We start from the raw sequence: 13,675 nt of genomic DNA on the forward strand, positions 1-13,675 counted from the left end.
ACTTTCTTGTTAACAAATGCATTTATATTTTTTTTCTTGTTTAATTTGCCATTTATGTAAGTTTTTTTACAATTTCTATAAATGTTAAAAAAATTACAAAACGTAGAGCACGTACATACTTACTCATATACTAATTAATAGCGATGCATAATTTAGCTCTGCTAATATGCATTTGTTTTTGATTAAATATTTGGGTAAATTTTTTTTTTTTTGTTTTTGGACCTGCTTTTTATGTTAGTCTGTCTCATGCTTGTTTGTATACATATACACACATTTACACCCATATAGAATACCTACTAAATATATCTACTAAAACTATTAAATATAATAAATTTCATTTGCCATTTCAAAGCATCAACATGTTCAGTTACTTATAATTATGAAGTTCTAGTTTCTCATTAGGTACTCTTTCCTTGGTTGCATTCACATTTACTTGTACATTTGTGTGCGCTTTCCTAAATTCGGTTTGTAACGTATCGATACGCGTTCACGTTCCTTTTGCATTTCTGAAATAACTTCATGCAATAAGTAAATATTTTAATTAAGATTTTATTATTGAAAATTTTCGTCCACACCTTTTACTAAACGTACTAAATTTTCATAGACATCAGCTTGCATCTCATCAAATACGTCCGCATTATCACCTTTACCCTCAATTGTATTATATTCACTTGCCTCGTTGCTTTGATAGCGTTTATGTGGCTGTTTACTTTTAAATCCCGTAAAAAGATCAGCCTTAATTTGGGAATATTTATGCACGAACAAAATGAAAAGAGCAAAATAAATAATACCGTTTTATTTACTCTGTAAATAACGATTGCCTGTTACGCACCTGGTAGTCACTCTGCTCTAACGACTTGGCGCTGCAAATCACATAGAAGTAGCCAGTAAGGAGCAGTNACCGTTTTATTTACTCTGTAAATAACGATTGCCTGTTACGCACCTGGTAGTCACTCTGCTCTAACGACTTGGCGCTGCAAATCACATAGAAGTAGCCAGTAAGGAGCAGTATAGCCAGCAAACTCCATTGACCCATTTTCACTTGTAGTTTATGTCTGTATAACGCTAATTTATGTGTTTGTAAATTGGAAGAATTTGTTTTTTAGAATTAAGCGGTATCCTTTGCTTTATGACAGTATATCAATCGCGGCTCCGATTGCGTGCTAATCTAAACAAAAACTGTGCTACTTAGCTGTTAAAAGCGATATTTTATAGCCGCTTTTATATGAACGAAGCGCCATTATGATAATGCTAGGCGCCATGCATAGATTTCAACACTTTCAAATGCTTCGTCATACAAAAAATTAGTTTAATAACATAGCGTGATATGCAGTTTTTCATTCGACGCAATCACTATTCTAAGTAAATTGTCAAAAATTCACAAAAAAAAATGTACAAATGATGCAAGTCACCTTTGTACTTAACAAGTCACAGTATTGTAATATCACCCAAATTATACAAGTATGTGTGTGTAGTACGTTAGGTTGTTTGAGCTGCCTTGAGCCAAGGCCGGGCAGGAGGCATAACTAGGCTTAAGGAGGCATGTTGTGGTACCGTTTAATTGGCTCCAAGTTGATTCCTACCATTTACTTAGACCAGCAAGACAGTCGGAAAAGTAGTGGTTGTACAACCCCATAAGCCTATACCGACCTTAGTAGAGTCGGTGTTGAATGTTATCAACCTATTCATAGTCACGACAGTCAGATATGTACCGGGAAGCTTATTCTCCTAGCGTGCCTTTCCATAAAGTAAATAATGGTCTGCAATAATCAGTGACATGTATTTAGCAAGTTTAGCAATCTTGATTCCAATAATCATGCAACCTACAGCTCTTTGGCGACTTTAATGTAATGTTAAAAAACATTCAAACTATTCCAAATATTATAAGCTATTCGAGTGTCATATTTCTTCTAAATCTGTGCAGTCGTTTCGCATAGTATGTTTTTAATATTATCAAATTTTAAATCACCCGATAAAAAGTTTCTAATTTCAAAACAGGCAAGGTCTTTATTTTACAGTTTATACAATTTATTTTCTAGTAAACTTCTACAAAGTTTAATTTGTGGCGGAAGTGAATTGCGAAACCTACCTGAAAGCCTTTTCAAACCCATTCCGATTAATATTCATCCATAACAAATTCAATTAACTTATTAAGTAATCTGAGGACAGCTTATGGAATACGTGTCAACGCTCCTATATATATTGCAGGAATAGAGCCAATACGATTGACACCCATATTTAAATAATTCATTTGACTTTTAAAATAATTTCAATAATACTTGAACAGGTGGCAACCCTCTCAAAACACCCAAAAAATATTTATATTTTTCAAGCTAAAGTTTTCTGTATAAATTTTAGAACACATATTTGAATTAGGTAATTGCCCTAATTTATGGTGAGTTGAATTTTTTAAACTGACGGCAACCCTCCTAAATATATTTCAGAAACAAATCCTTTTCAAATCATTTCGATGATACCCATCTTTTGATAATTCATCCAACTTCTTAAATAATTTGAATATCACTTTATAAGCACGTGGCAACCCTTTTCTAAATCTTCAAACTCAAGTTGTTTTTAACACTCTTTCACTTCATATTTCAAATAACTTGCGTCAAAGTGAATTAAATTCGACTTTTTATACAGATGGCACCCCTCTTCAAAAGTAATTCCGCCCTAAGATATTCTTAAATATTCTTCGTGTAACATTGCGATACATATTTTTATTAACTGATAAATTAAGTTGAATTATATTTTTTGAACATGTGGCAACCCCGCTCAGTATAGTTTGATTTTTTAAGCAGTTGGCAACCCTCCTAATTTTTAATTAAGAAAGAAATATTTTCAAAACCATTTTCATATATACCCATTTCTATTTTTTTCATTTCTAGATTTCAAGCCCAATTACGTATATATACGATATACATATGCACATTAATACATTATAATGTATATATGTATATTTTGGGAAAAATATTAAGATTTACGTGAGCTATACAATCCGAAAATGTCATTATTTTGATTCCGTTGATACAAATTTTAAACATTTTGTTTACAGGCCATTTGCGCTTCAACTCTTCTATGATTCGAGAGGTAATTTAGAAAAAAAAAATTTTTTTTACTAATTTGGGTTATAAAAAACTTTATTATTTGAGGTATTTTCATCACACCAAAATCGTATTTTTCAGAAATATTTGTGCGAAAGTTTTAAAACACAATAAATTTTATATTTCCGATGGAACAGTACATACATATGTATGTATGTATGTGTTTGTATTTTATTTGCAAAATTTGTATAAAGTTCAAGCCGGCACATCCTTGCCTCTAAATTTCACAAGCAAACCTCTAATACTCAGCTTGGCAATGTCAATGGCTAAAGTCCCTATGCTCTTAGATATGCTTTGATGTGCTCTGATTCTGCACTGACAATAAGATCTTGTGACTGAAATTGAACTCCCATTCATTGTTCCATAGCTACGCTGCCAATGAAAGCCATATAGTGAGTCACACAGTAGCCAACTTTTAAGCCGCAGATTATTCCAATGAAAATGGACACCAAGAGATAATTGTCACTGCTTGTTGAAAATCTGCTTTTTTCACCGCCTTTTATTTTCTTTCCATTCGGCATTTAAAATGACACCCATTCACTTTCTATGGATATGGTCAGCACGAGCAATGATAATGGCAAATGCAATCACCATTGGCAATATAGAAATGACAGCGACATGAACAAGATTTGCTGACTCGGACACGAAGACGAAGATATAGTATAAAACCAATTGGCAAGTTGATGTCGTAAGGATAGCTGCATAAATATTTCTTTGTGCATGCATACATACATATGTATGTGTGTAAGTTTGAAGAAATAGAATTCAATAGCCAAGTTGACCGGTTTGTGTTCGTAGCGGAGGTGAATTTTGGTAATGTTCAAGCAACAGGCACCTTCTACAAAGCATGCAGATATTTGAGTAGTCAGCCAAGCAGTTATGCACATGTAAATACTTACATGTGTATGTGCATATACTATAATAGCTATTTATGTAGCTTTGTATGCTTAGCTATATTTGCATTTTAATTCTAAGCATATGCACCTGAATGTATGCAAATATTGGCATACAATTAAACTTACAGTAGAGTTAGAACAATAATAGGAATCTCACACAATTGCAACGCAATCTACATAGTTATACTTAGGTGGCTACTTATGCGAAAGCATTCACACACAATAATAAAAGTTGAAGCTCCACACGTTCGCTAAGTGCTTGGCCGAGCTTCTACTCCGATTTGTATTATGCGCCTTGCTAATTTCACACAACTGGAGGGACCTACAGCACAGCTGCATCATTGAAATGCAAGTGGTTTTCATGACTAGATTTTTCATAGTAGAAATATATTCTTAAATTTTCCATTGCCTGTTGAAAGAATCGCGCTCGAATCAGAGATCAAATCCGGAATATATCGTAGTAGTGCGCACGGGAAAATTTTAGTATGCGGACGGCAAATTCTAGAAAAAGAGGAGATGAGGGGGGTAGAATAGGGCCCCCTGATTTCAAAATGATTTTTTTCTAGCAACCCTATAGTTTTTATGCGATTTGTTGTTAAAGTTTTCGTATAAACGATGGATAAGATAGCAAAATAACATCAAACTTGGTGCTGCCGGACTGGAATTTTGAATAATAAAAGCGGTTTTTTCATTCGGAATTTCCACTCCCTTTCATTTGTTAATTCCACCTGGTTTTCTTAAAACAAAAGGTGCGACTGAATACTGAAGCCCACCCGTGCGCACTTGGCCACATCGGCTGTCATTTAGTATGTGCGCTGATGTGAGGCATGGACGGGGCAGACTGGTATTTTCCCAATTTACAACTACGTACGCATGTATGTAGGTTATGCGTTTATGTAGTATTTACGCAGCGCATTCATGCACACTCTTCGTCAAAACCACAAATGAGCCATATACCGTGTGGCTGCATACTTCAATGTGCACCAACTCACGCTCGTACATATGTATATACATAGATATGTAGGTAGAAGATACTATGATAATTGACATATGAGGTCAACAGTGATAACTGCTGAAGCGGACAAACACACGCACGCCTACAACATGCTATCCAAGCTTTTATAAATAATTGTGGTTATGAGCAATAGTCGCCTAAGTTGGATAATTATAATTTCGAAAATATGACAATTATAAATTTGAAGTGCTTTCATGAACGTCAGAAAATTTTAATTTAAGAGATTACTGCATTTGAAAAGATTTTTATATTCACAGCATATGTATGTACATATGTAGACAGAGGAGTTAGGTAGTTACATAGATAAAAAATCATATCTAAACATTTAGAGGTAGGGCTGTGCGATTATTCGATTACTCAAGCAAGTTGGTTAATCAATTATTCGGTTAATCACTTACTAGAGTAATCAAAATTTTGATTACTCAAAACGATGATTAATCGAATTACTTGAAATATGATTACTCAAAAAACAATAATTATGCTCGTTAAAAGAGTTTGCTTTGGAAAACGCTTATTTTCTTTTTTACATTCTGTATATGAAAAAAAATTTCGCTTTAATTTTTGAAAACAGAAACGTTGTTTTCAAAGTATCAAGGAACTTTAACTACTTTATACATATGTAAAGAGTTGAAATGTTAATTACTCATTGTACTCAAAATGTTGATTAATCATAATGCAAATTACTGAAATATTTTTTTTTTTTGGTTAATCAACAATCTTGATTACTCGAGTAACTGAACTTTCAGTCAGTCGGGCATCTCGAAAACAGAGAGACTAGATTGCATACAAACAGACGGACATGACTAAATTTCTCTAAAATCTATTTCTTCTTATTCTGGTACTTACAAACATCGGACCAAAGTTATAATACGATTTCATGCTCATGAAAGGTATTAGTGTGAAAGTGCATATTCAAGTTTTATTTCTAGCTCAAGTCTATGGAAAAATTCTTCTGAAAATTTCATTTATCTGAAAGTTATTAAATAAAAACTAACGGACAAAAGATTTCAAGGCTAGCGCAAATTCTCGTAATTCTTGTAAGTGAACTAAGTGGTGGTGTATGCAAAGAGAGGACTTAAATTATGGAAGAACTAAGTTCCATAATTTAAAATCGTTTTTGATTTTAAATCCGCTTCAAATTAAGAAATCTACTAGATCTTTTATTTGATTCATTGACCAAGTAAGAAAGAAAATATATTTTTGATTCCATTTTCCATTTCCATTGGAAAAACCTGGAAATTCCTGTGTTCGCGTGTGAATCGCTCGCTAATTCCGAAAATCGGGTTAATTTTGTTTTCATAATAGACCGCTTGTATAATAGACCGCTATTCAGCAAAACAAAAAAAAAGTGTTTCCACTTAATTTTACCAACCAATTGGGATAATCTTAATTAGCCCTATCATGAATTTCATTTTCCCTGAACCGTTACACTTTACAAGTTTGGTTTACTATGGGCGGAATAAAAATTTTCGGGTGAAATTTTTTCGGGGGAAACTCAGTATAAGGCAGGATATGAAATGTACATAAATAGCAAATGAAAGGCAAGTTGTGTACATGGCGTATGAGTAACATTCCTTTTGCTCATCTGCTGTATGACATTTTCATTTTTTTTTTTTCTGAGCAATTACGATGAAACTGTTGTTTGCTAGTGCGTTGCAAAATGTCCTACAAAAATTTGATTTTGAGTGCTAAAAAATTACACAAAACTCATGGTACAAGTACTTAAAGGAAAAGCCGCTTGCTCATTTCGTCGGCCATGATTTATTTTTTGAAATTTGTCTACTTTATAAAATTAAAATTTTCAGAGCAACTCAAATGCTCAAATGGGTGAGATTGAAAATTTGAAAACATTTTTGTTATGTTAGCAATCTTCAAAAATGTTCAGGCTGCCTCTCAGCGGTTTTGCCTTTAAATTTTTGTATGATGCAAAAACTTAAAAATTTCGTTACCTGTAGGTGAAAACGTGCCAAGTATCATTTTTGAGAATATTCAGGAGAGACGATTTTACCATTCTGTCAGACATTCAGAAAAACTTGGTTTCGTCAATTAACCAGCCGACTGCCGAACAGTGTATGTATTTCTTACACAACAACCATTGCGCGTTTTCTTTGGACCATTCACAAATTTGTTATTTTTCCATAGATTTTCTGCGTTAGTGGCTTGTTTTTTTTTCGTAAAAGAATAAGTTACAAACTTGCACTCTATAAGAATTAGTCTTTTCTTCAAAAAGTTGCGAGATAACTGAAAAAGTGTCGAGGCTGATAAAATACATTACTATAGAGTAGAGCTTCTTTCGTATCTCACTGTTTCCGAAATTGATAAATTAGCTGACTTTTACCGAACTGAACTGGCCAAAAAAGTAATCAGGGATGACTACCGAGAGTTCACTGATTTTCCTTTGACAGTTTTAGGCTGAGATCCACAACGAAAATATAAAATGCGTCCTCAAGGAGCGGTGGATGGCGATAGCGGTTTATTCCCTGTCCTACAGTCCTACATTGTGTTCAAATAATCCATCATTTCAAGAAGCCACAAAGAAGATTTCAACGCTAAGAGCGGTTAACGATTCAGCTGAAAGAGCGATCAAGTTGATGCAAGAATTGTATGGTTCAATCACTGTTAAAGAGGAACAAAAGCAATTTTATATTGCCTTGTGTACAATAGCATCGGAAGATTTATCCTGACTGTAAAAAGCAAACTTTGAAAAAAAATTTTACAGAATAATATTAAAAAACTTTAAATAACAAAAAAGAAATCTGTAGTTGGACATACTTTTGTTTTGGTTTTACGAAATAAACATTTAGTTATAGGTACTATCTTTCCATACTAACTGACCGCAGATTCTTTTACCTTATATTTGGAATCAAGTCGGCACGGGTTATCCATTTTCAATTGCAATAATATTTACTATACGAGTTCTTGAGATCAAATAGAAAAATAAGTAATTTTTGAGGAAAAAAAAAACAACCCCGACTTCAATTCTCATCTAAAAATTTAATATTATCGTTAATTCCTTCATGATCGAATTATCGGATCTAAACAAAAATCATATGGGACCAACCTTGAGGTACCATCTTACCGATGAAAGAACAATTATCCAAATCGGTTAACGTGGTCCAGAGTTATGCGGTTACATACATAAAACATATAATAATATTCCGACGAACTAATAACCTTCTTCTTTTTGTGAAGGCGGTTAAAAATAAAGGGTATGCGTATGCGTGATTTTAGCTGCAAAAAATCCTCCCTTATGTCTTGGGCCACTCTAATGTATATATACGCCAAGCATTTACTGCATTCTCTATGTACGTATATATGTACATACATATATTATCTGACTATCTCATCACTACTTTCAATTTTTACAATGTGCTGTTGACGCATAATGCCGCAGAACAAACTAAAAGTCGGTCACCAGAACTTTAACTGCAATGACCTCAGGCATTGGGGCACATAGTAATGTCGTTGTGCATAAATGCATTTACATACATCTGCGCAAAAAAAAAAAAACTTATATTATTTGTTGCAAATCTGTAACAATAAAATGCATTTTGGATTTGAAAATTCAGATCGCACAGAAATGTCACAGACTGTTGCAATTGCCATCTCACAAATCGTATGCAAATTAGCAGGATTATTAATGTCCGTAAGCGGGCGTGGTTATTTTGCGATTTTGCCAATTTTCTACATCATCCATTCTTGGTCTTCTAGAATTTACATCTGCCTCTTTCTTTTGCGGTACCTTAATTTTTACTAATTTAATTATAAATTAATTCCGCGCCTCCATATTCCTTTATGGTCAGAATTAACCCATTTTCCACACCCTTTCCTTTCTTGGTCTTCTGTTTATCTTGTTTTATTGCGGTATCTTAATGATTACTCCAATTATTAACTAAATTCCGCACCTCCATACAAAATTTCCCACTGTGCGCCACCCACAGGCAAAATTTTTTGTGGAGCAAGTATTTCCTGTAATTTATTATTAAAATCAATTCCTTTTTTTAATTTTTATGTTGATATTTGAAGTAAAATGTAATGTACAATCATCGCCGGTATTTTCTCCACTCACGAAATTTGTTTTGTCCTAGTCGTAGTTTCTTTTCTTTTTTTTACTTTTAAACTCAAATTTACCAAATTGTTGTATTGGAATAAACACTCCGTTTCGGAAATTGTGTAAAATATATACATACATAAGTACTGTAAATTTTAATGTAAAATTGTCAATTAAATGAAATGCTTACTACTACATTCCAAATCGGTTTTTCAAAAATTTCGACTCTTGCGCCACGTAGCGGATAATGCATTGTTATCAGATTCTGGCCTACAACACCGGTTTCAAGTCTCTAACTCATCGGGAAGTTGTTAAAAATTTATTCCAAGATTTGAACCAAACAAACAGACATACATACAAACAGACGTACATTAATGTATGCATACTAGGGTGATTTATTCAATTTTGCAGCCTAAACGGACGGACAGAATCGAACGACAAAGTAAAAAATTGGGATTCGACAAGGAGGTGTGGCACCTCCCATAGGCGTGAATTTTTTAATCAGCCATAACTTCGGAGCTACAAGACACATGAACATGAAATTTGGTATGCAGTCATATATATAGCATGTGCTTATAGTAGGATATATATCATTGAGTTTGTAAAAGGTGGCGTGGCACATCCCATAGGCCTGGACTATTTTATCAGCTATAACACATCAACTTGAAATTTGGTATGCAGCAATTTTAATGGTCGGTACTTATAGTAAAGTATATATAAATGCGTTTTTAAAAGGGAGCGTGGCACATCCCACAGGCGTGGAAATTTTACCAGCTATAACTTCAGAACCATATGTCACATTAACGTTAAATTTGGTATGCAGTCATGTATATGGTATTTGCTTATATTAAGGTACATATAAATGAGGTAGGGCTTCACTCGCTACCCAGATACCCGCGTAGTTCATTATTTAGGTTCTTCGAAGTTTTGCAGTTCAAAGGAAGCCCCTAATTAGGCTCAAAATTATATCTTTAGTTGTTTGCGATGAACCGTATATCATATTTGCTCCCAATAAACGATTTCTTGGCGCGTAAAAGCTTTCTACGTGTTTGGCCGAGCTTCATTTCGCATTCATGGTGGTTTGCCATTGTCTGCCGGGGGCGACAGCTGCTAGAAAAAAAAAACTTCTGTTGATGTTGCTGGAATCAGAAATTGAACCAGAGATCTCCCGAGTGGCAGTAGGCACCTCTAGGCACTCGCTTGCGGTAACAAGAGCACTACTCAAAACCGAAAAAAAAAATTCGGAAAGAATACAATAAAATATTTAAAAAAAAAGTAAATTATTTTCTGATTTTCTTATTTCATTTAATTTTGTTATAAAAAATCTTTGAACTTAATTTGCTTTGCTCTTTTCTTAATAAAATCTATCTTTACTGTAAAGAGTTTTATTCTATTTTTTAGTCTGACTTCATACCAAGACAAACATTATCGCTGTATAAAAACATTTTACATCTACGGTTTTCCTAATTTCAAAATCGGCAACCAATTGTTTTTCAAATTGCAATTTCTCGAACATCCCTAAAACCGGTTCTGGAAAAGAGCTAAATATTCGAATACCATAATGCAGCCATACGCAGTACGTTTAATAAAAGCCGGTAAAACTAAGTTTTTTTTTATAAGAATAAACTTAAAAACCAAACTGTATTTTGTGTGCAATAAACATAAAGAAAATATTATAAGCAAGTATTTTATTTTTTAAATTTATATAGCTGCGGTACCAGCCAATGATTTTGTTAATTATGGCATTCCTTTCCCTTTTAAAAGCTATAAGTACTGCAGTCCATATACTTGCTTAAAGTATTTTAAAAACCTACTTAACTGCTTATATCTTCCAATCTACCCCTTATCATCCCAGCGCGACATTCGGTAGTTGACTTCTATAGCCAATGTTCATTACTTTCACTACAACGCATTATTAACACTTTTCCATTCCATTGTTATCTGCTTCGATTCCTCGTTTCGGTATGCGTCTCATTTGCATTAGTACGTCAATACACTGGCGTGCGTCGCGCCGTCTTCGAACCGATCCCCAAGGAACCGTCACACAATTAAATGCAGCAGTGCGGCATCGCATTTTCTGATTTTAATATTATTTACACTCGTTTTTAGGTTTATCGAAGTATCGTACTCCGCGTACTCCATCCGCTTACAACGTTCCATTACAGTTTGCCATTCGATCCTAATTTTACACTTTATTTGCTTCTTCTCAATGCTTACTTTATTGTTCTTTATTATTTGTCGGCGAGTTGCTGTAGTTACATTTGCATTTCAAAGGCATAATAAAGCGAGATTTTGTAATGCTTCCAGGAATCACGTCAAATCCTTTTTATTATTGCCAGTTGGCTCTTTGCGTCATTATTATAGCATTTTGTTGCAATCAGTAAATGATTAAAAAAAAACATTAGGAAAAGTAGGTAACTATAAACTTATGCACTTTGTACATACATACGTACATAGGAAAGTATGTAAATAGAAAATTTATAATGCAGAAACAAATCGAATTTTTTATGAAATGAATGTAAAGTGGACAATTTGTATTCAATTTATGTAAAATTGGTTTGCTGCTTAAAAAAAAAAAAACATTTACATATAAACAGCAGAGAGAGTTTAAGTGCTATTTATGCAGTGAAATATAGTTGGCCAAAGGCTATTATATTAGGTACCGTAACAGTTACAACTCTTATTAAAAGAATCACTCTCTAACTATTATTTTTTTTACTTTTATTTAATTACTGCTTAAATAGCAGTTTGTTCTGATTTTTATTTTACAAATCCTAAATAACAATTATTTTTGAATTTTATCTAAATAATGTGCAAACAACAGGAATTTTCGGATTTTTCAATTATATATCTTAGATAACAGTTACCGAAGGCTTTTATTTATAAATATAAATCAGTCACTGACTTTTATTTTTAAAGTCATACTTAAAAAAGTCATTTGTATAAGTCGTAGTAAACTTTGGTTCTCCAACAACTTCTTAGCTGCGAAAAATGACAATGACTTTTATATGTATGATTTCAAAAATAAAAGTCGGTGACTGATTTTTATTTATGACTTTTTAAAAAAAAAGTATTCAGTAACTGTCATCTAAGACATATAATATAAAAATCCAAAAATAACTGTTATTTACAGAATATTTAGATAAAACTCAAAAATAATTGTTATTTTGGTTTTGTAAAACAAAAATCAAAAGTAGTTATTATTTTGACTTTAATTATGCATAAAAATTACAAATAAATCTTTATTTTCAAGTTTGATTCTCGATGAATAAAGAAATCGATTGGTATCACTTATTTGCAGAACATTTCCTCTATAGTAAATTTTTCAATGAGAGTTTTCATTAATAACTGTTATCGTCGGTGCCTGCTATTTATTGTTGGTTAGCTATAAGAAAATCCGTATAAAATAAAATTGAGTGGAGCAAAAATTTAATGCTCCATTAACAAAACCCAGAAGAAAACAATCAATTTTCTCATATGTACCACCGTAGCATTAAACTATTGATTTGAACTATTGAATTTCTGTTGATACAAATCAATTAGTAAAAGACTAATGGCAGAATACACTTTTGGTCGAGGGGCGACCGCTATAAGAAAAAACTTCTTTGCTTATTTTTTGGTACTGGTCGGATACTGGGCTTGAACCCAAGCCCTGCGGAATGATAGTTGAGCTAGAATGGCTTGTAATTTAAGTGCTTATAAAATCCGTTTGGTTATAAAGCATTTTCAAGTAGAAAATTTTTGTTTATATCATTTTATTGTTTAGGGTTCCTTGACATAAGGGTCCCACTTGCTTATGAGTAGGAAGCATTTTTGTTGTATGTAATGTGTAGCTTGACTGATGGATTAGGCTTTGTGGTTAAATCACAAGTTGATTTAAATATGAGCCACCGTTGCCATGGCGATGGGTGAAGCCAAAGGGCATGGAAATAACTGCGCTCGATGTGAAGAAGTCCAAGTCTACTACGGAGTCTTTCTCGACTATTCCGCAGGGAAATCGTTTATTACCTTCTCGGGATCGCAAAAAGAGCTGTAAAAGCTGATGGGATTTTTACTGCTATTCAATATTCTGTCCGGCATTATGCAGTGCTTCGCTCTGAAAAACTTCTTTCAAACGATCAGTGAACAAAACGAGCATTATTTCAGTGATGAAAATTTCGTAGTAGAGGGAGAGCGGTAGTCCAGATTTAGAATTGGGATAGAAACAGAGTAGGTAGGGATTACCTTTTATTACGAGGAAGTATTTATCGAGCTCAATGAGCCCACTTGATTTTATGCTGAAAATACATAAGTCGATTTAATGTCGTGTGACAGTGACTCTATTTTTAATCTCCTGCTTATTTTTTTTATTTGCGAGCGCCAATAACAAATGTTGAGACAGTGACTCTTAGTGTGCTTTTAAACAATTTGTTTATTTATCATGCCCTGCAACTTAATATTTTATACGAATCCTTAGTTTATAAGATGATATACCTAACTCGATTAGAAACCTCTCCTATGACACCTTTTTGTTATAAATTTAACAAGAAAAAACGAACTTCTGAGGAATTGTTAACTCAAGTACACTCTAAAAAAAAATTGTGTAGATTTCCTACCTAAAAGGTAGGTT

General features: G+C 33.3%; 1 protein-coding gene across 1 annotated transcript; it reads right to left on the bottom strand.

The window, feature by feature from the left end:
- Positions 1-429: 429 nt before the first annotated feature.
- LOC108377884 (uncharacterized) lies at positions 430-1,036 on the bottom strand. The gene is made up of 3 exons (XM_017634177.1): positions 944-1,036; positions 576-735; positions 430-506 (listed from the first exon to the last, which is right to left on the bottom strand). Exons 1-3 carry the CDS (start codon positions 1,034-1,036, stop codon positions 430-432), a joined length of 330 nt encoding a protein of 109 aa, XP_017489666.1.
- Positions 1,037-13,675: the final 12,639 nt, after the last annotated feature.

The sequence above is a fragment of the Rhagoletis zephyria genome, unplaced genomic scaffold (genome assembly GCF_001687245.7).
Source record: "Rhagoletis zephyria isolate East Lansing unplaced genomic scaffold, Rhagoletis_zephyria_1.1 Rzeph_scaffold_12904, whole genome shotgun sequence".
NCBI classification, from domain to species: domain Eukaryota; kingdom Metazoa; phylum Arthropoda; class Insecta; order Diptera; family Tephritidae; genus Rhagoletis; species Rhagoletis zephyria.